The 19,386-nt window shown below is 43.0% G+C and overlaps 2 protein-coding genes across 4 annotated transcripts in view; both read left to right on the forward strand.

Moving 5' to 3' along the window:
- The window catches only part of LOC310794938 (WD repeat-containing protein 17-like), a gene marked incomplete at both ends in the record, with an annotated part of 138,648 nt that extends 136,812 nt beyond the window's left edge, over positions 1 to 1,836 (forward strand). The window contains 3 exons of one of the 2 annotated variants that reach the window (XM_083656969.1): positions 1,050 to 1,117; positions 1,337 to 1,434; positions 1,717 to 1,836. In XM_083656969.1, coding sequence (XP_083513095.1) covers positions 1,050 to 1,117; positions 1,337 to 1,434; positions 1,717 to 1,836 — 286 coding nt within the window. The remainder of the gene's footprint in view (positions 1 to 1,049; positions 1,118 to 1,336; positions 1,435 to 1,716) is intronic. The other variant, XM_083656970.1, reaches the window with a different exon arrangement.
- The window catches only part of grm8a (glutamate receptor, metabotropic 8a), a gene marked incomplete at both ends in the record, with an annotated part of 1,167,224 nt that overhangs the window by 602,271 nt on the left and 545,567 nt on the right, over positions 1 to 19,386 (forward strand). The window lies entirely within an intron of this gene.

Genomic DNA, 19,386 nt, shown 5'->3' on the forward strand with positions numbered 1-19,386 from the left:
CTGATCATTATCGTTTAGGAAGTCATCATAAAAATACGAGATCAAGCCTCTGTTCAATGTACAGTGGATAATAGCTTCCTCCATATGTCCAAGAAGGGTCTTATCCTGTGGTAACTTAGCATCCGTATTAATAAAATGTCGAGCCTGGAAATAAGCAAATAAGTCTGTCTTTGGGACTCCGAATCTAATTCTGACCAATTCAAAGGGCACTAAAATATCCTCTTCATCAAACAAGTCTCCTATCACTTTAATGCCTCTGTCATACCAAGATTGAAAAGTAACATTTTTAACTCCTGGAAGGAAGCCAGACTTCATTTATTTATTCATCACCTAAACTATCCTAAAGTGGACACACACTGATTCATCAATTAATCTCCCTGCATGTAGATGCACCAAAAATATGTTTTAGCACCACCATGTGGGGCTTGGATGAAGTTGTGCTGGATATGGTTTGACGTTTCCTATAGAGAGCCAAAGTGAACGTCACTTCCTGCTTTTCTCCCTGCACCAGCGTGTGAAAAAATATGAATGGTGGTGAACGGAGTGTAGTTGATTGCCAAAACTAAACCTTACGTTTCAGTTTCAGTACAAACTGCTACTTTCTTGACATGCATAGTTATCTTTTAAATTGAGAAAATTTAACTTGTACTCCATTGCACAATTCCAACGGGATCTTAAAAGTAATGTACAGGTATCTCTCCGTTCACCACCATTCATATTTTTTCACATGCTCGTACAGGGAGAAAAGCAGGAAGTGACCTTCACTTTGGCTCTCTATAGATATACTGTAGAAGTATTTTTTATTCCATGTTGATGTCTGCTTGGCATGATGCCGGGTAATGATGGCAACATTGGCATCAATGATATTTTTGCAATTATATAAACTACTTGAATTCAGGGATGTCTGTCTGCCTGTTTGTCCGCCTGCCTGCGTGTCTGTCTGTGCTGTCTCTCTGTCTGTGTGTGTGTCTGTCTGACCATCCGTCCGCCTGTCTGCCTGTGTGTGTGTCTGTCTGGTCTATCAGGTGTATATATGATGTCCCCAACAGTCCTCCATCAGAGTATCAAAAAGAAGAGTTCATCTGCCTAGAGAAGAGAATCCAGCCAACAGACTGTGGTAAAGAAAGAAAAAATACTTCATATTAATTATTAATTATTAATTAATTATTAATAATACTCATAATAACACTACCATGCTTTAAACTAAGTGATATATGGTTGTGATTATGAATGGCATGTTTGACAAATATTCAGTGAGAACTTCCATCTATCTAATGACTGAATACATACTGTATTAAATGAAATAATTTGAAAAGGGGTTTGGTACCTCCCCTAGCGGCGCTAGTCCTGTATGGGCCCGACTATGTGACAGGCTCCAATCTACCCAGCCACTCAGATGTTCAACTTTCCTGTTTCACTGGCCACAGAATACAGGTCAGTGATTTGTTTGACTACTGGACACAGAATACAGGCCAGTGCTTTGTTTGACTAGCTTTTGTATAGACACTTTTAGCTTAACATAAACATTCTAAATTTCCCCTAGCTAACTTCCTGTTGCAGTCTTTGCTAATACAATAGCTTACACAAAATAAGCTAGGATTCAAACATCACTGTAAACCACAGCCTCACACAATTCCGTGAAAACCGTCTATAACTACCCTAAAGAAATGCCTGCACAGCTGACGACATGTTCATGTTTTTTCTTGTCATGTGCAGGGTCCAGTGTTTCTGCTGGAGGACGGTAAATCCGCCATCTCCCTCAATGATGCTCTTATGTGGGCTAAAGTCAACCCCTTCTCCCCACTGGGGACAGGACTCCGCATCAACCCCTTCTAACACATGCGCGCGCATGCACGCACGCACGCACACGCACACACACACACACACACACACACACACACACACACACACACACACACACATACACACACACACACACACACACACACACACACACATAGTGGTCTCTCTGGGACAAGAGTGGGTCTGTAATAGAAGGGAGGAGGTAGGGAGCAAGAGCCAAAGAGTGAAGGAATGGAAGAAAACAAGAAGAAAATTGACTGAAAATAATATCTTACTGTATTTTATAGTTTATTTGACAAATTTAGTGAAAACAAATAAACAAATATAATAAGTCAAGTCAAGTTTATTTGTATAGCATTAATTCACAAGCATGTCTCAGAGATGTCTTCACAGAAAATATGTCAAGCTAATTCTAGCTGACAACAACAGTAGCAAATTACAGTAGTAATAACAACACATTGAACAATCATATGATGGAGAAATATAGGAAATATAGAATAGAATGGGTGCCATGCTTTAGGGTAGAATGGGTGCCATGCTTTAGAATAGTGGGGGAGGAGAGATCAGGAAAGGGAGGAGGTGGGGAGGGTGCAGGGGAGGGAGAGCAGGGGGAATGTGAGAGAGGAGAGAGCAGGAAAGTGATGAGGTGGGGAGGGAATGGGAAATGTTGAGGAGGAGAGGAGGTGGAGAAGGAGCAGGGGAAGGGGGAAAGAGGAGAGTGCAGGAGAAGGGAGGGGGGAGGGAAAGTGTGGGGATGTGGGGGAGGAGAGAGCAGGGAAAGGGAGGAGGTGGGGAGGGAATGGGAAATGTGGGGGAGGAGAGAGCAGGGGAGGAGAGGTGGGGAAGGGGAGGGGAAGGGGGAGAGAGAAAGAGAATGGGTGTCATGCTTTAGAATATAATGGATGGGGAGGAGGTTGGGAGGGAGAGCAGGGGGAGTATGAGAGAGAGTATGTAGAGAGAACAGGGAAAGGAGGGGATGCCATGCTTTAGAGTAGACTGAGTGCCATGCTTTAGAGTGTGAGAGAGGAGAGAGCAGGAAAAGGGGGGAGCAAATCAGACAATCTGACTACTCTAGCCATTAACCGGAACTAACTAGAACACAGGGAATCTAGCTAATCTACAGCCTAGTCTGCCCTGTCCTATTCTGCTCTAGTCTGATTTTAGCCTGAACACTATAACAGGTCTACAGCCTACAGTTAGGCTGTAGCTAATCTATCGCCTAACCTAAGCTATTCTAACCTACCGGCATCCCTCGACCAGTGATGGAGAGCACTGATGCCCCGCACTCCGGCCCCCGCCCCCACACATATAAGGCGTGAGAGAGAAGGCCAGGCCGGGACACAGCGGCGCCCCCCTCCACCCCTAACCTGACGCTGCCAGATGGACGGTATAGCTCCACATAGGTTTCACTAAACCAGTCGATCTGGGTTTGAAGTCACCAGACCCGCTGACGGAGGCAGGCACTTTGTCCAAGCTACTTGGCAGGTGATTGGATGACCCATCTGTCTATCACCGCTGGTGGGTGTTAACTTCAACCAATCAGATCGCGGAAGGTGCCTGTGGATGATCTCCGTGGTATTCATTGATTGAGTCCTCGCGGTCGTAAAGTCACCTTCGAAGCATTTAGTTAGATTATAACGAACTAGTTGTGTGGCTTAGCCTTCCCAAATGTTGAGGGTCGTTTTTTAGAATTTAATACATAGAATTGGGAACATTACATTCAATTTCATTCAGACTGCCTGTCACTTCCGCGATGTTGACGAGTGAAAAGAACTACAAAGACCATGTACCCACTACTTGCCCAGACGAGCCTGCCCGCCTACGGCCGCCGCTGATTCGTCGGCCCAGCAATGGCCGGCATGGCTCGACCAATCATCTTAAACTGCCTGTGCGGGTCCAGACCGTCACGGAGAACCAAATGAAATGTGAGTTCACGTGACGGGCGGTTTACCAGGCTACTCCACCCCCAGTGCGTGCAAGGAAACCTTTCCACCACATGGATTGCCTCAGTGACTTGTTGGCTGAGGAGGAACCTTGTGAGGGGCGATGTACTGTAGGGGCCCAGCTATGGACCCCATCTGGGGACCCTCCTCCGGGATAGGCCGAGATGATGCCAGGCTGAACCATTTACAAAGTTTCAGATTATAGAAATAAAATGTACAAAATAACAGAAAATTGAAAATGTAAATAGGAGTCCAACAAAAGGAATACGAAAATGTACTCTTTAAATGATCCTAAGATCAGGGAAGAAAGTTGAAAATGTAAAAAGGTTCCACGAGGGTGATCTGAGGGATCCATGAGTCCCGCATTGGTGGCATCGACCAAGAAGAGAGGAGGGGAGGATAGGGGTCGGTGGTGATGATGAAGGGGGGGGGGGGGGGCATCAGGCAGGCGAAGGAGTAGTGGGTAGATGGGCCAGAGTGACGACAGGTGGCCAGGACGATGACGATCGGATCGAGGGCTGCGGTCGGGGGTGTAAGTCAATCTAAGTGAGAATGAACTAATAAAAAAGAAGGGGAAAGGGTGAAGGTAATACAGTCAGTGGGGAGGGGTGGGGGAGGTGAGGGTAATGGATGGTGGGGCGGGGGCTGTTGACACGGCCGCTGCCTAGATGGGCTGATGCGTGATATTTTCAAATTAAGCAACGCAAGGCGTTTACACACACACGCGGTTTTGCTCATGTGGATTTGGGAGTAATTGGAAATCAAATTATTCTGTTGTTTCGGTAAGAGGACATGTTGAAATCATCCATGAGTGTGTCAGCTCCAGTGCTCCATGTTAACAGTTTAGCATGTTGAGTGATGCGATGGGAGACTGTGTACACACTGTACAGCTAAAAAGGGCATATTCCAATAAAAAAATTCCATAATTTGTTTTTTAAATTATGAAGATGCTGTCTGGTGTTCAATATGATTCAGGCAGATAGACATGTTGCCCCTGCTAACTAGGTCATATCGCTGTATACATGAAGATTGTCCTTCACAGCCACAAATATCATAATATGTGAGATGATTGGCAGGATTCTGACACGCTTTCCATTTTAAAATTCCATATTTTTCCCAGACCCGATGTTCTGGACTGGATTTGAGACAGACTGCAGCTCTGTGGTGGGAGCTGTGGCTCTTCATTGCCATCTGGTGGCTGTATTGAAGTTCTGACACCAATGAGCCTTATTTGACTCGTCTGACTGTGCTGAAATCTGCCTGGATAGACTGGAGCTCTTCAGTCATAAGTTGGTTGTAAGATGGCTATACAGAAATTACTTAATTAAGTAAAACTCCCAGTAAACACGGCAAAACATGGAGACCGCCTGAGTATATCTTTATATATTGTAAATGTATTTCAGTGTATGTTCATCAAATTTAGTTACAGTTCTAGTCAAAGAGTAGGAGAAGACATTCAGGTGCAATATTATCTATAGACACCTGCTTATGATGTAATTGTGATATTGCCTTAAGCAGGGGCGGACTGCATAATCGGGCACGTCGGGCAAATGCCCGGTGGCCTGGCCTGGCCTGGCCTTACTTTTTTTTTTTTTTTTGCAGGCCAGGCCAGGCCACTCACTGAACAGCAGGCCAGGCGCCGCCTACTGGTTTACTAGTGGTTTTATTACTTTATTCAGGGTTAAAGTGGGTGCATCTCATTGTAAAATTGGACTTGGCCCAAATTGGGCTTCAAACGGCCCAAATCGGGCTTCAAACGGCCCAAATCTGGCTTTAAACGACCCAAATTGGGCTTCAAACGGCCCAAATTGAGCTTCAAACGGCCCAAATTTTTCGCCGCCGCCCTTCGCACGCGCGTCGGCCGGTATCAGCCTGGCCTGCTTGGTATCTAATGCCCAGCCTGAATTATGATCCCAGTCCGCCCCTGGCCTTAAGCCAGGGTTTGAAATTTAGGTTATATACTGTTGGGAAAGCTGAGCTTTGGATGAACTTTTGCTCCACCACCTGCAGCAGAGGGGGCAAGGCTGACTGGAGGAGAGGAGACTCCTAGTAAATTAAAATGCTATTCACCTAAGTTTTTCTATATATATTCTGTGTGCACTGAAGTCACAATGTTATATTAGGAGCATGGATTGAATTATATAATTGAAATGCAGTATGTTGACAAATCAAGGATTTTTCAGTAGCATGATGAAACATGGAAAGTTGAAAAAGCATAATGTACTGACTGAGGGTTGTGAAGATGTGACAATCAATGACTAACTGAGTTGAATGCTCCTTTTAAAGTGTGGTAAATGTAATCTTGGCTGTAGATTACATGTGAAATGTTTAAAGATGGGCTAGGGTGAGGAGTAGTGTGATATCATGGGCTGATTAGAATTGAACTGCGCACACCAGCGCACACACAAACATGATGGCTGAATCATCATAGATGGGCAGGGATGATATCATGCAGATAGACAGTGTTGCCTCCAATTAGAGGTTAGGTCACCGTGACCCAGCAAAACATAGACATGCCCTCGATGAGAACCAGATAAAAGAAGCGGACCTCACAGCTATTTTGCTCTCCTGCACAGGCAGGGAGCCAGACGGAAGATGATGGAATGGTCTCGGCTCCACCAGGGAGTGTGAAGACGCAGAGAGATAGACAGGCTCTTATTAGTCAGTAATCACAGGGAAATGGCAAATAGATAGGGGGGGAAAAAGCCTCGTCTAGTACATGAGGGAAACTGGTTGTGAGGCTAATTACTGATACACAGACAGGCTCTTATTAGTCAGTAATCACAGGGAAATAGCAAATAGATAGGGGGGGAAAAAGCCTCGTCTTGTACACGAGGAAAACTGGTTGTGAGGCTAATTACTGATACACAGACAGGTACCTATTACTAATTAAGGGAGAAAAATACAATTCTACAATAGCATGAGTGAATACTGGATTTTGATTGGCTAGCAACAGTGGTAAATAGGCCAACAATCTACAGTTCGGCTCCAACCGCAGTATCACTCCGCTCCCTGATGCTGACTCCGCTCCCTGTGCTGACTCCGCCCACTGTTAGCCTGTCAGTCTGCAAATCTCTAACAAGGAAATGGCCGATCTCTAACAAGGAAATGTCCAATTTCGTAGTAACGTTTGATTTACTGGGTGGATTGAGTTTTGAGCAGTGGTTAGATGAAGATGAAGGTGAAGTGAACAAAGAACGACATGGTGAAATTGGGGAGAGAGAACTGGCTGAGCTTGAGTTGTCACGAGTTCGGACTAGCGGGAGGTCGGACTAGCGGGAGGTCGGACTAGCGCCCGGACCCCGAACCTGGGACTGTCAAACAAACAAACGCCCTCTGCCGTCACCAGATATCAACACACCACCACCAAAACGGGCTGCTTTAGATAACTGTTTAAATAACTGTACTTTTACAGGCAATGTATCAATAACTGTGAATCCCGTTAAGGAATAGGTTAGTTGTTTTTTGGCTCAAAGGCAACTAAATGTTTAGTGCAATCATTGATCTTGTGTATGGAACTATATTCTGTGGCGGAAGGATAAATGTATTCTGAAACCAGTAATGATTGTAAATAAATGAATTGGATGTTACAATTGTGTATTTTTTATATTATTTGGTAGCTGTTGTAGAAAACAAATTTACCACTCGAGGTCGGGGGTTGTGGCCCCATTTACCACTGGTACAGGGTTTATAGCACTCGGCTTCGCCTCGTGCCACAACCCTGTACCAGTGGTAAATGGGGCCACAACCCCCTTCCTCTCATGGTAAATTTGTTAAATAGAGAGGAAAAAATGAAATGTCATTTAAGCCAAGAGTGATGCTTAAATAGGAAATGTATAATGAACTCAATGTTGAAAAATAAGGTAATGTATATTGGACAATGATTTCATGTGTGTTGGACAAAATTTACTGGACAATGATTTGTATGCTTCATAAGGAAAAGTGTAAACTTATATAAAACCTATAAAACCCCAGGATTTTTATTTATTTATTTTTCTTCTTCAAAACATTTTTGAGAAGGGTCCACAAATCCTATGAGGTAAGAGGCATGATTTGGGTTCAGCTAATAGCCTCCCCCATGCATGTAGAAAGGACAGAATGATCTCGGGCCTCAGCTCATTCGCAAAATATGTACCGGGTGATTCTACTACAGTATATAGGTTAGTAAATTCTTTCACCCTGGAGAGAAAAAGTGCCATCAGGCCACCTGTATCAGTAGACTGCCCACCCGATGCTCGGGGAGGAGGGGATAGAGGTCCTAGATTAAGACTTGGAGGTATACAAAGGATTAACATGTTGTTACTCATCGGGGAACTTACATGCATGCCTTTGCTCTGGGTATTTCTAGTCGTATGGGATAGCCTCTATTAGGTAGAGATCCGCTGGTTATCACGATTTCTCACTTCCGTGATTTATGAGTGCTCCGATGATGCTATTCTAACTCTCAGGGGAGGGGTCAGAGGTCAGAGGTCGAATCATCACAATACTAGGCGGAGATGAAAATGTTATTCTTTCCTTTATTGCATCTCCATTTACTCTGTAATGGTAATAAATATATGTTTACTTCCAATGGATTCATATTCCTTACCGTCTTACCTATCAAAGGAGACCAGAAATATGCATATAGGCATTATGGTTGAGGAGCTATTCCTGATTCATTTGAGGTATATTATTTTAGTCATTTTCCCCCCTAGGGCTCAACTTAACTTAACTGTTCAGGGGTTCCCAACCTTTTTTGGCTCGTGACCCTATTTTGACGTCGCAAAAATCTAGGGACCCGTGACATTCAAATTCCGGTACACCATCGATTTCACTAACTACGACGATGCCACAATGAATTGATGGTTTATGAGAAGGGGTCGAAGGGATGAAGGGATGAGGGGATGGGATGAAGGGATGACTTGAATGGAAGTATGAGCAGGTTAGACTGGGTAAACCCAGCCCCCAGTGACCTGCTCTCAGACAGCTCCTGCTCACTAGTCACAAGGTGTGGCGTAGTGACTGAGAACAGGTCTGAGAGCAGGTCACTGGGGGCTGGGTTTACCCAGGCTAGGCTGCCCCTACCATCCTGCATTTCGCAAATACGCAATATGTGGTCGCAGGCTCGCAGCTATTGCGAATTCATGCATGTTTTTAAATGAAGCAGGTTGAGGGAACGTAGGCTAAACAAAACAAACAAAATTACAACACTTGATCACAAACCGACGTCACAGATTGATGTTAAAAACAGTGTAAGGGTGCACATGTAAGATGTATTTTTCCCGTAATCAGGGTCATGGAAAAACCTGGAAAATCATGGAAATTTAAAATACAATTTCCAGGTTATGGAAAAGTTTTGGAAAAAAATAAAATCCCCCAAAGTTTTGGAAAAATCCTGGAAATCTGTTTAATAAATATTTTCATGACGTTCATTTATGCTGAGTAAAAAATAATTTGCGTGCTTTAAAAAAAAATAATGTAAGTTACTCCCCCTTATAGAAAAAAATCACTGAGTAGAGGCAAAGTGGAACGTCACTTCCTGCTTCGGCACTGTACCAGAGATTTTCATCTGCCATTTATTTTCCCATAGACATTTTGTAAAATGCTTATAAAAATAGTTTTACTTGGCCAAACCAAACAGTTCAGATATATTTAGAAACAGGAGAGATCGCATAACATTTATTTCCGACCAAAACGTAAAAAAAATGGGTTTGAAGAACATATTTTTTCTACGTTATTTGTTTGTTTTTGTTTTGGTCCTTGTGAAATACTCTATGGTCTCTCCCGATTCTAAATATAGCTGCATTTTTTAATGCATTTTTAAGCGTTTTACGAAATGTCTATGGGAAAATAAATTGCAGAAGAAAATCTCTGGTACAGTGCCTGAAGCAGGAAGTGACGTTCACTTTGCCTCTCTATAGCAGCACTCCAAAAAATAAAATGCAAGACTTTTCTCAGATTTCCATTTTTTATTCAAGGCGTACTGCGTTTGGGCATGTGCCTTCATCAGAGCATCACACAGAATGATGCTATTAGCCTCTTTTTATAATGCAGGTAAAATAATCATCCCCACCTGTGTAGGGGGAGGCACTTGTTTCAAATCAATACAAAACATCATAGAGATATTATAATAGCACTTAATAGAGGAGAAAAAGTACATTTTCATAACAGTGATTTCATAAAAAGTTGCATAAAGACAGTACATTTTCATGCCTACATAGTTAGAACGTTTTTGTGGATTTTGGTTTCCAGGGAATTTCCAGGGAAAACACACAACTTTAATAATAACAACAACCTCATAATATATTTGTCAGAGTGACCTAAATATGTAGAGTTCATCTTTCAACCAGATCGCCTGTCAGCAATGAACCGCCCTGCTGAAGAAAAACACTGAATCCCTACCAGCTGCAGGGGGCGCTGTTCTGTACGGGGAGGGGGGGGGGGTGAAGAGAAAACAATGTACAGTTGAAGGGAATACACGTACGATTTTGTATGAAATTCCACAAACAAAAGATATAAAAAGGGATTATGCGAGTGTGTACATCAACTGAGCATAACAGAGCTACTCTTCCTCCCAGGGAAAGACTGCCCTCTCGCAGATCTCTCCATCTCCATCGACAACACCACTGTACTTCCCTCCCAAACAGCTTGGGGTGATCCTTGACAACCAGCTGTCTTGCTCAGCCAACATAGCTGCTACAGCACGCTCCTGTAGGTTCTCTCTCTACAACATCCGCAAAATCCATCCCTTTCTCACAAGAGAAGCGACTCAACTCCTGGTCCAGTCACTTATCATCTCCCGCCTGGACTACTGCAACGTGCTCCTGGCCGGCCTACCTGCCACCGACATCCGACCGCTTCAGCTCATTCAGAACGCTGCAGCCCGTCTGGTATTCAACCAACCCAAATTCTCTCATGTCACTCCCCTCTTCCAGGACCTCCACTGGCTTCCCCCATCTCGGCACGCATCAAATTCAAGACATTGGTACTGGCCTACAGGGCAGTACACCAGTCAGCTCCCCTGTACCTGCAATCTATGGTCAGGTTCCAAACCTCTCAGCGCTCCCTTCGCTCCTCCACTAGTGCAGGATGCCTCGCCCCTCCTTCGCTACGGGGGCTCAAAAGTCGCTCATCCCGATCTCGACTCTTCTCGTCCCTGGCACCTCAATGGTGGAATGAGCTTCCACCTTCGGTCAGGACAGCTTAAACACTGCCGATCATTTGGAAAAGACTAAAGACTCACCTTTTCATGCTCCATCTGGGCCCTTCTTGATCTAACTTCTTTCTCTCTCTAAAAAACAAAAAAACAAAACAAAAAACTTAACTTTACCACTATTCCTTCAGATGTTGTAGTTGTCATAGACTGTGTTGCATAGTTGATTGCTCTATTGCTGACAAAAATGTGTTATTGTAAGTCGCTTTGGATAAAAGCGTCTGCCAAATGACATAATGTAATGTAATGTAATGTAACTGCCGAGCCTTTGGGAGATGAGCACTGATGTCAAAGTAGGAAAGCACTGAATCAATAAGAGTCCACCTCTTCATACTATGAGATGTTGCATTCTACCTCTTCATACATCTGAATAGAAGTGAGTGTTTCACTGCTACTTTTTATACACCTGAACCAACGGCCTACAGGACACTCCACCTACCGACTCATCCTCCTCGTCCTCCATTTCCCCTTCTCCTCCAAACACCTGGTTCTTCAGGCCTGCCTCCATTGGACCGCGCGTGCTGCTCGTCATCTTCGCTGCCAACCATAAACAGAGGAGTGTATCTGTGGCCCCGCCCCTGTCCTGCTCCGCACGCCTCGGACATCACAAACCGCTCTGCAACATGGCTGCTCCCCAGTGGCTCCGCCCAGGGTGATGGTGATAACGGCAGCTAAACAGGAAGAAACCCAGTCGACTGTGTGACACCTGAGAGACACCTGAGAGCCTGGCGACAGAGTGTGTGTGTGTGTGTGTGTGTGTGTGTGGAGGTAGTAGAGGTGAGGATGAGAGGTAGAACAGGAAGTGTGTGCTCACAGAGGCAGTCAGGATCCTGGCAGGTGAGGCGTGGGGGAGTGTCCCTGTCAGGGGAGAGGTGGTGTGGGTCTGGGAGCGAACATGGCCCCCCGGGGTGGAGCGAAGCTTCTCTTTAGAGGAAACATCACCATCAGTCTGTGCACACCATTATTCCTCCTGCCCTATAGGAGGGGGGAAAAACACACACAAAAAGACATATTGTTACAATTAGGACCACAACTAACAATTATTTTCATTATCGATCAATCTATTCTGATTGTTTTAATCAATTAATGATTTTAGTCTGTAAATTGCCAAATAAATGACAATGCACATCACAAGTTACAAGAACGCAGAGTGAGTCTTAAAACTGCTGACTTTGACCAGCAGCAAGGAAAAGTAATCATTTTATAATGACATGAAATGAGAAAAGCAGATAGTGTTTGTGACCAAGCTGATCAACCAATTGCTCACAGCAACTGTGTCAGTTAAGAATTGAATGGAATGGAGCTACTATGATACTCACAAACGAGTAATACTTAACCCTTTCCCCACCAGGGTTTCTGACCATTTTCATGGATCTTCCGGGACCCACAGAACTATGACTATAAACACTAGTCACACTACACCCGCTTAGCTAAGCATACATGCTATTTTTTAGCATGTTTCATATTCATGAAGTACCGTAAGTTACATACATTCATATAACATAACTCCCCAGTAGTCTTCAACTGGTGGCTACTGACGACAGTCAGTAGGACACACTGGATAATATTGATCTATATTTTGTGATCGTATGGTTCAAATCCTAATCTCTTTTGTATTGTATGAAGTCATTAGAAGTACCTCCTCCCATGCCAGGAAGTGATGTCATTGATCATGGTTGATTGACTATTGAGATGCCTGAATGACGACTTGGCGTCGAGACCTTATGCAACAGTTGAATGTGGGAGTATTGGAAGCAGTGCGACGTTCTCCTTTTTGAATCCACACTGGGAACAACCCACAACCCAGTAGATCCAGTCTTCTACTGTTACACTGAGCAGCTCAGCTGGACCGGTGGGAAGGATTACTCACACACTTTCCCTGTTTCCCAGCCAGTCCAGAGATTCAAACCAACCATGGTCACAGTCCCCATTCAACCTTTTAAGCAGCCTGTGGAGAAAACGGATTCTTTTACAGTCTTTGGAAGAAGAAGAAGAAGAAAAACTCTGTGATTGTGTTTGTTGGAATTGACCAATGTTGTTGGGCAAGTTACTTTCAAAATGTAATATACTACCTATTACTAGTTACTTTTATTTGAAAGTAATAAGTTACTTTACAATATTACTGTCTGTGTAGAGTAACTCGTTACTTATTACACTACTTTTGCATTACTTTTACCAAAACAACAGCAGCAGCAGAATGACATCGCTGTCCCGGAACCATCCCGAAAAATGATTTCAACCGCCTTGAAGTCAGTGTAAGCAATCCAAAATTCTAAATGTTATTCTTTTCCTTTGTTATTGTCATCTATAGTGGTTATTTGCATAAAAACAGTTTGATTAGGAAATGATTGTATCTTTATTTAAATATGTGCTTTGATTTAAAGAAAAATAACTACATTTGTAACTTGAGTTACTTGACAAAGTAACTGGTATAATATTACTGAAATCCTATAAGTAATAAGTTATATTACTGAGTTACTGCTAAAAGTAATATATTACATGTAATATGTTACTTTTGTAATGAGTTACTCCCAACACTGGAATTGACTCTTGCTCAGCCACAGCCTCTTCACAACATGATGCAACACACACGTTGCTTCTGCTATTAGTTTCTTCCACTTCCCAGAATGTCTGCAGAGGTTTGAGAAGCTGTTTGTTCACGATGTTCTAACGACTCTGACTTTGCCCTTCAAGTGACAACCCAACACATTATCATTCCATATGAGTGATATATATGAGCCTTCTCAAGACTCAGAAGCTTCTACTGCATTCATTCATTCATTCATTGGGGGGGTTATACGCAGTGGAAGTGGTCCATGGGAAATTTGGTTTGGTACGTAGTGGTACTTGGTTGGAAAAGTTTGGGAACCCCTGACTTAAAGTAACCTCTCCGTGGATTATATATACGCTGAATTGAAGAGTGGCGCCTGGTAATCTATTTCATGTACCTCTGTATAATCAAGAAACTTTATATATAACATAAACCCAGAGGAGAATCCCGATTTCTTCTGCTTCTCTATGCTTCTCTATGGAGCTCTAGGCTCAGGTTGTCTGAGTGTATTGTGGAGCTGCACGCGCTGTCATTTACTCATCTACGTTCGGGGCTTAGCGATAGGTGAATTTCATGATGATGATGATGATCCTTTTGTTATTTGAGCTGTTTTTGCTTTCATTTAGTTTTGTTTAAACTTATTTTACGTGTTGGAAATAAAGATGATCAAATCAAATCAAATATGCAGACAAGAGTAAAGGTTAAATAACTCACCCATGGTCTCATCTCCACCAGCCGTTTCCTCTCCAGTAGTCTGCTGTGATTGGGTGGAGCATAGCCAGGTACCGGACGTCACACAGGGTCCCGCCCCAGTTGGCCACCCTCCGCTTGCTGTGTTTACTCCAGTGGAGGAAGAGCGCCCTCAGCTGGTGGCTGAGGGGGGCAGGCTGTCTGAAGAGCCAGGCAGAAAACATCCACTGTGAATGGCACTGTGTGTACTGAAGGAACACACTGTGTGGTCTGAAGGATGAGAGAAACAGAGGGTAACAATAAGATGGACAGGGACGCTGGAACTAGGGGTGCTTAGGGCACTGCAGCAACCCCTCCTGGCAGGGAGCTGTACCTGCAAGACTAAAGGGTTTACTTAACAAATCAATGAAAAATATAAATACAGGGCCTGATGGATTCGGTGCTGAATTTTACAAGAAATTCTGTGACATTCACTCACTCCTCAGAATGACATATAGCTCTAAGAAGGACAAAGTATTGTATGCTAACAGATCCCTCATTTTTTTTTAAAGGGGAAGGAGGAACTAGACCCAGCCAGCATAGAGCCATAGTGCTCCAGAATTTAGACAGAAAGGTAATCACTATAATGCTGGCTAGTGGCTACCCGGCTAAATAAACATATGTCATCCATCATTCATCCTGACCAGACAGGGTTCAATCATCACTCATATCATATTACACCCACAGACCCTATGCTTTAGCATGGTGATAACCCATACACCACAGACCCTATGCTTTAGACCCTATGCTTTAGCACAGTGATAACCCATACACCACAGACCCTATGCTTTAGCATGGTGATAACCCATACACCACAGACCCTATGCTTTAGACCCTATGCTTTAGCACGGTGATAACCCATACACGCACTCCTGCCCCAGCGCTGTAACCAGCATAGTGACTGGCATATTGTCAATCCATTTCCACATGCTTTGACTTGAGCTATGCACATTATCCTAATGCTTTCTGTTGTCAGTCATTCTACATGGCTAAGTCGGCATGTTATTCTAACGTGGTAAAGCCAGACCTCCATGTTGTCATAGCACTCTAACATGCTTATGGCCCGTACAGATAATGCTATGTCTGCAAAAAGACTAAATGGCATTTTCAGATTCCCAGGGAACATTTATGGCAGCGGTCAATCTGCACAAAATGGCTGAAAAATATATCAATGATGAATACAACCACGGGGGCAGGCTTGCCGGGGTTGTGGCTAGATGGGGTACAGCCACGGATGGAGTGATGCAAAATCGTGGCAATTGTTATTCCATGTAATTTGTGTTACTTCTTATATAGTGTCATGACTAAAGCAAAGATACAACAGGCCAGGGTGAGATAAACGATACATCCCCCAATATTCAAGTAGCCTATAATACAGTGTGTAAGGCTGTCACGATTCCTCGAGTACCTCGAATAACTCGAATAATTAAAATGATCGAGGCCAAAATGATTCGCCTCGACACGGCATTTAGAGAGTAGAGACTGTTTCTCACGGACGCTTACTGGTGTGGCACAGCGCTCTTCCGGTGTAAACACGCGAGGACACATGATCGCAGACAGACCAGAGACGGACCCCGCAAAATGGAACGAGGCGGCGGAGAAAGCAGACAGGAGGAGCCGGGAAGGGAAGAACCAGGGCCGACAAAACGACCGAAACTGTCTAAGTGTGGGACCATTTCACGCTGAAAAAGGACACAAACTCAGTGGTGTGCAAGACGACACTTGCATATCACAACAGTACCTCGTCAATGCTTCAGCACCTGAACCGTAAACATCCAGTCTACGCATCCACCAGCGCATCTACGTCGAGCGGAGCAAGGTAACGTAACGTTAACTATACACAACGCTAATGTAAATGTATGCTAATGATTGCTACTTGATATTAAGACTAGTAGTAGTTGTGCTGCTGGCTTGCCACGTTGCCAATATGACTATTAGTAACTGCATTCACGCTGCATCTTTTTGATGTGGCTTGCCGTTTTCTGTGAGAAATACAAAGCTCAACCTAACGTTAACGTTAGCGGCTAATTTAACAGCGTTGTGTGTGTGTGTGTGTGTGTGTGTGTGTGTGTGTGTGTGATCACACTAGCCTGTTGGTGTGTGAGAGAGAAAGAGTGTGTGTGTGGAGAATGTACATTTACACACCCTAGACCGGTCGACTCTTCTCATGATGATGCAAACAACTATTTAATTGGTGCATTTTAGGCTCCAATTATTACACCACCTGACCTGTTATCTTGCTATTCTGATATTTGTGTCAATAATAGGCAACAGGTCTAGGGTGTGTAAATGCGCATTCTCCAGTTTTGTTATGAACTTACCTAATAAATATCAATATTAATTATTATTTCACCTCTTTTTCAGCGGATCACAGCGTACTATGGACAGCTTTGTAAGGACGGGTGAAAAAGATGAATGGTGCCACTGCCAGTTCTATGCAATTTAAAAATAAAAATGTTGTTTTTTCTAAGAAAGAAACTAATGTAGTTGTTTATTTGAAGAGATTTATCTTATTTTTTGGTGTATATTTACGATAAGCCTTTGAAAACACAAAAAAGGGTTCTTATCCGATTACTCGATTAATCGATGGATTATTCGGTAGAATACTCGATTACTAAAATAATCGATAGTTGCAGCACTAGTATCCCCGAACAATGATGATCACAGGTAGGCTACCCAATACATTAGATACAGGGCGCATGTTTCCCCCATTCACTTCTATGTAAACTTTTGTTGACTAATGAAGTTCATTTCCAAAATATAACTTAAAATAAAGACTTTGTTTTTCATCCAACTCAATGATCATGGTGCTTAACACCTTACTCACTATAGAAAAGAGACTCAATCCCAATTGTTATTGTTACTCCTACTCCTTGTTTCTGAGTGTCCCCCACTTTGGCACTTGCCCTTCCAAACGGAGCCACAAGGGGTAGGTAGGGATGAAAAGAATCACCTAGGGAATGGGACACCACTCATTACTTCATCATTTTGGCCAACTGTGATACTGCAGGTATTTATAGATACACTATTTTGTCATCATATTGCATATTACCAGAAAGCAATTGTTTTTAGGAGTAACTGGAAAACATGATTTTGACATTATAGGCTAGCCTATAGGTCAAGATAGTATGGCCTATTCAAATTGATTGAGTTGATATTGTAGCTACATAATATTCTGGTTTTTTACATTTTATTCTGGCCACTGGGTTGCTTCATAATTGGGACATTAAACTGTGGGTGCCCATACCGTCTCAAAAGCTGCCTCCAACTGTATATACTCAAAAGCTGCCTCCAACTGTATATACTCAAAAGCTGCCACCAACTGTATATACTCAAAAGCTGCCTCCAACTATATATACTCAAAAGCTGCCACCAACTGTATATACTCAAAAGCTGCCTCCAACTATATATACTCAAAAGCTGCCTCCAACTGTATATACTCAAAAGCTGCCTCCAACTGTATATACTCAAAAGCTGCCTCCAACTATATATACTCAAAAGCTGCCTCCAACTGTATATACTCAAAAGCTGCCTCCAACTGTATATACTCAAAAGCTGCCTCCAACTATATGTACTCAAAAGCTGCCTCCAACTGTATATACTCAAAAGCTGCCTCCAACTGTATATACTCAAAAGCTGCCTCCAACTATATATACTCAAAAGCTGCCTCCAACTATATATACTCAAAAGCTGCCTCCAACTATATATACTCAAAAGCTGCCTCCAACTATATATACTCAAAAGCTGCCTCCAACTGTATATACTCAAAAGCTGCCTCCAACTGTATATACTCAAAAGCTGCCTCCAACTGTATATACTCAAAAGCTGCCTCCAACTATATATACTCAAAAGCTGCCTCCAACTATATATACTCAAAAGCTGCCTCCAACTATATATACTCAAAAGCTGCCTCCAACTGTATATACTCAAAAGCTGCCTCCAACTATATATACTCAAAAGCTGCCTCCAACTGTATATACTCAAAAGCTGCCTCCAACTATATATACTCAAAAGCTGCCTCCAACTGTATATACTCAAAAGCTGCCTCCAACTATATATACTCAAAAGCTGCCTCCAACTGTATATACTCAAAAGCTGCCTCCAACTGTATATACTCAAAAGCTGCCTCCAACTATATATACTCAAAAGCTGCCTCCAACTGTATATACTCAAAAGCTGCCTCCAACTATATATACTCAAAAGCTGCCTCCAACTGTATATACTCAAAAGCTGCCTCCAACTGTATATACTCAAAAGCTGCCTCCAACTATATATACTCAAAAGCTGCCTCCAACTGTATATACTCAAAAGCTGCCTCCAACTGTATATACTCAAAAGCTGCCTCCAACTGTATATACTCAAAAGCTGCCTCCAACTATATATACTCAAAAGCTGCCTCCAACTATATATACACTCAAAAGCTGCCTCCAACTATATATACTCAAAAGCTGCCTCCAACTGTATATACTCAAAAGCTGCCTCCAACTGTATATACTCAAAAGCTGCCTCCAACTATATATACTCAAAAGCTGCCTCCAACTGTATATACTCAAAAGCTGCCTCCAACTGTATATACTCAAAAGCTGCCTCCAACTATATATACTCAAAAGCTGCCTCCAACTGTATATACTCAAAAGCTGCCTCCAACTATATATACTCAAAAGCTGCCTCCAACTATATATACTCAAAAGCTGCCTCCAACTGTATATACTCAAAAGCTGCCTCCAACTGTATATACTCAAAAGCTGCCTCCAACTGTATATACTCAAAAGCTGCCTCCAACTGTATATACTCAAAAGCTGCCTCCAACTATATGTACTCAAAAGCTGCCTCCAACTGTATATACTCAAAAGCTGCCTCCAACTGTATATACTCAAAAGCTGCCTCCAACTGTATATACTCAAAAGCTGCCTCCAACTATATATACTCAAAAGCTGCCTCCAACTGTATATACTCAAAAGCTGCCTCCAACTGTATATACTCAAAAGCTGCCTCCAACTGTATATACTCAAAAGCTGCCTCCAACTGTATATACTCAAAAGCTGCCTCCAACTATATATACTCAAAAGCTGCCTCCAACTATATATACTCAAAAGCTGCCTCCAACTATATATACTCAAAAGCTGCCTCCAACTGTATATACTCAAAAGCTGCCTCCAACTATATAT

The sequence above is a fragment of the Poromitra crassiceps genome (assembly GCF_964638095.1).
Source record: "Poromitra crassiceps genome assembly, chromosome: 2".
Taxonomy (NCBI): Eukaryota; Metazoa; Chordata; class Actinopteri; order Beryciformes; family Melamphaidae; genus Poromitra; species Poromitra crassiceps.